The sequence below is a fragment of the Meleagris gallopavo genome, unplaced genomic scaffold (genome assembly GCF_000146605.3).
Source record: "Meleagris gallopavo isolate NT-WF06-2002-E0010 breed Aviagen turkey brand Nicholas breeding stock unplaced genomic scaffold, Turkey_5.1 ChrUn_random_7180001950282, whole genome shotgun sequence".
NCBI classification, from domain to species: domain Eukaryota; kingdom Metazoa; phylum Chordata; class Aves; order Galliformes; family Phasianidae; genus Meleagris; species Meleagris gallopavo.
The window spans coordinates 1-3,030 of record NW_011211643.1 but is presented as its reverse complement, the minus strand read 5'-3'; the positions used below and the strand labels follow the sequence as shown (position 1 = coordinate 3,030).

The 3,030-nt window shown below is 49.0% G+C and overlaps 1 protein-coding gene across 1 annotated transcript; it reads right to left on the bottom strand.

Annotated features, from left to right (window-relative positions):
- Positions 1-469: 469 nt before the first annotated feature.
- Positions 470-2,800, bottom strand: LOC100547295 (acidic mammalian chitinase-like). Its single transcript, XM_010727909.3, is given in 10 exon segments — positions 470-811; positions 1,161-1,302; positions 1,406-1,525; positions 1,674-1,838; positions 1,840-1,860; positions 1,985-2,023; positions 2,026-2,110; positions 2,200-2,324; positions 2,426-2,591; positions 2,690-2,800. Coding segments are annotated over 9 exon segments (1,113 nt in total). The 5' UTR covers positions 2,582-2,591; positions 2,690-2,800; the 3' UTR covers positions 470-551.
- Between the last annotated feature and the right edge of the window lie 230 nt (positions 2,801-3,030).

Sequence of the window (3,030 nt, the reverse complement as noted above, 5' to 3'; positions counted from 1 at the left end):
ACATCAGAAGTGTGTGTGTAAACTGGTACATGCTCATTCCTGCACTGGTGAGGGAATTGCTGCAGCTGTTTCAGCGCCAAGGCACAAGAGCTGCAGGACCTTTGAAGACTGCTGTCTTTGGAAGGTACCTTTTCCAGAAGGGGAATGCTTTTTTTTTTTTTTTTTCCCTAGACCAAAGGAAAGGCCTTGCACAAGGGCTGCTGGAGAGCCAGGCTCTTGGTTGTTGCCGCCACCTTGCTCTAAGTGCTCTCTCATGGCACAGCATGATCTGCCCCATCCCCTCTTTCTGTTGTTTTTTCCTTCTCTGACTGACTGCTCCACTGGGGAAGTAAGAAAGCCCTGGAAAACGCCTGTCCAGGGCCGTTGAAATGCTACTTCTGGATTCGGGCCCTACCCTGGGCATGGATGTAAGTACTGAGAGAGAACCAGGGAGCATGAAAATATTACGAGCAAGATGAGTCAAAACAGCGTGCATTTTTACTTTTGCAGAACACTTTATTTATCATTATTATTCTCAGAGGAGTCTGCTTGCTGTAACAGAATTATTGACTTCATGCCCAGTTGCAGCAGGAGCAGCTGGAATCAAAGACGAGACCGGCCTGGCACGACTGCGCGAAGGTTTCGCCATTATTGCAGTTGTAGAATTTGCTCTTGTTGGTTGGATCTGCATAGATGCCATTGGCCTTGCCAGCACAGAATCCACTCCCACCTGAGCTGCCAGTACTGCTACCTGAGCTCCCGCTTCCACTTCCACTTCCAGTGCTAGGAGCTGCAGTGATGGGAGGATTGGGCTGAGCTGGAGGCACACAGCCTGAAAGAAGAGCAGGAAAAAGCTTATTTTATTGTAGACAGTTTCTCAGCTCCCCTTTTCTGCTATAGTTTCTTTGGGGTTGGCATCAGCAGAAGAGCTATTAAACTTTGTCCTCCTCAAAATCTGGCTGGGTTCACAGTTGGCATATGAAAAATCTGGACCCACATGCAAGTTCCAATCTCACACTTTCATCCTTGGGGATATAAAGTGTTTCCAGCACAATCTCCTGCTGTGGCTTCCACAAAAGAAGTGTGTCACCAAGGCCTTAGAAGTGAAAGTTCACGGGCTTCTGAAGATCTGCACCAGCAGCGAGCTAGGGGATCCCCTGCAAGTAGGCCCTGCTACTTACCGTTGCTTTGAAGACCAAGAGCATTCTTCAGGGTAGTAATCAGGGGATATTTGCCCTGTTTACAGAAAGTGCCCGTGAAGTCATCCATATCAAGGGACCAAACCATAGCACCGCCGTAGTTGTTCTTCTTCAGCCAATCAACCTGTGTAATGCCAGGGGAGAAATGACTGTTAGTCCCAAGACGTGCTACTGCAGAAGGGCTCCTGCACTGTCCTTAGTATAGCTGCACTTCCCACCCACTGTACCTTGATGTTGAAGCTCTTGATGTTGTCATAGCCAACCCATTCACTGCTCTTGTAGGCATAGGGCACATCCTGGGGAGCATCCCAAGCCTGGGTGGCTCCAGAGTCCAGGAATGTGCAGATCTAGGAGGAAAGGGCAGAGAAAGGGAACTTAGTAACTGCCCCATAGAAATGGGTGGCTGGAATATTGCATGAATCTATGGGATAAAATTCCTTTCTAGGAAGTTTTGAGACCACACTTGGATGCCCAGGTGTGATGAAATGCACGTACCTCATAGTAAGCTAAGAAACCAGACTGCCTTGTGTAAGGCCCAGCTGGCCCAGGGCCCGATGTTGGTGCCCCAACAGCAGTGTTGGAAGGATTCTTGAGGATGTAGCTATGTCCATAGGTTGGGAATCCAACCAGGAGTTTCTCGGCTGGAGCACCATTGCTTTTTCCAGTAATTCATAGCATAATCCTAAAAAAATGGCATCCTCGTTAAGCTTGTGCCCTGAATTTTAGGTTGTAGGGTGAATTCTTAAACTTCTCATTGTTGGTGCAATTACAGCGGCCTGTGGGACAGATTACTAAACAGTACTTACAACGTTGAAATAGATGAGGTCACCAGGTATCAGCGGGGGCCTTTGTACAGAGGGCTGTTCTCCCCTGTTTGTCCGTCCCAGGAGCCATGGAAATCGTAAGTCATCACATGGAAATAGTCCAAGTACCTGACAGTTTTAATGGCACAATTTCTCTTAATTGCTCGAAGTAATACCACTTAAATAATAAAAACTGTATTGGAGAGATTGCTACTCACTTTCCGAGCTCAGCAATCTGGTAGCCAGCCTGAATGTTGGAAAGCCCTGCAGCAACGGCAGCAGTGATCATGAGACGGGGCTTGTTCACCTGCTTGGCTTCCTGCTCAAAGGCAGCCAGCATTTCCTGCAGGATGACAACAAATGGCTCAGCGTGAACCCCACTGGGGCTGTGGTGAGAGCTGTGCAGGTCAGGGGGCCTGATCAAAGCCTTCTGTTGTGTCCTACCTGAACAAGGACGGTGAAGAGACCTTTGTCCTGAGAAGAGCTGCCCCTTGATCCAGGGTATTCCCAGTCAATGTCCAGCCCATCAAATTGGTACTGGCGCAGGAATTTGATGACGGACTTGATGAAGGTCTGGCGGTTCTCAGGAGTGGAAACCATTGTGGAGAACCTAGGGAAGCAGAGAAGGGCAGAATTGGGGCTTGGTTGGTGCCTCTTTTCCCCTTCCCTTCCCTTTCCAGTGTGCCGTTATGGGAAGTGGGAACTTACTTGGCTGTTCCAAAATTCCATCCTCCAATTGCCAGGAGAGTCTTGAGATTTCCATTCCTGCAAAGGGACGGACATGAACATGTTTCACTGCAAAGAACGGTTTAGCATTGCTGTTTCTAACTTCAGACAAAGACCAACACAAAGCACAGTGTGCCTGCTTTTCTGGAAAGTGGCTGTTGCAGCTGCAATTGTACGCTGTGATGTTGTGGAGTGACACCCAAGGAGCAGGTCGGGAGCACAGTGACTGATGTTCCTCATCCCCAGAGGACCAATGCTGGCAGCCTGGACAGCCTTTGCTGCCCAACACTGTCTCCAATTCTCCTCAGCACCTCACTGCTCAC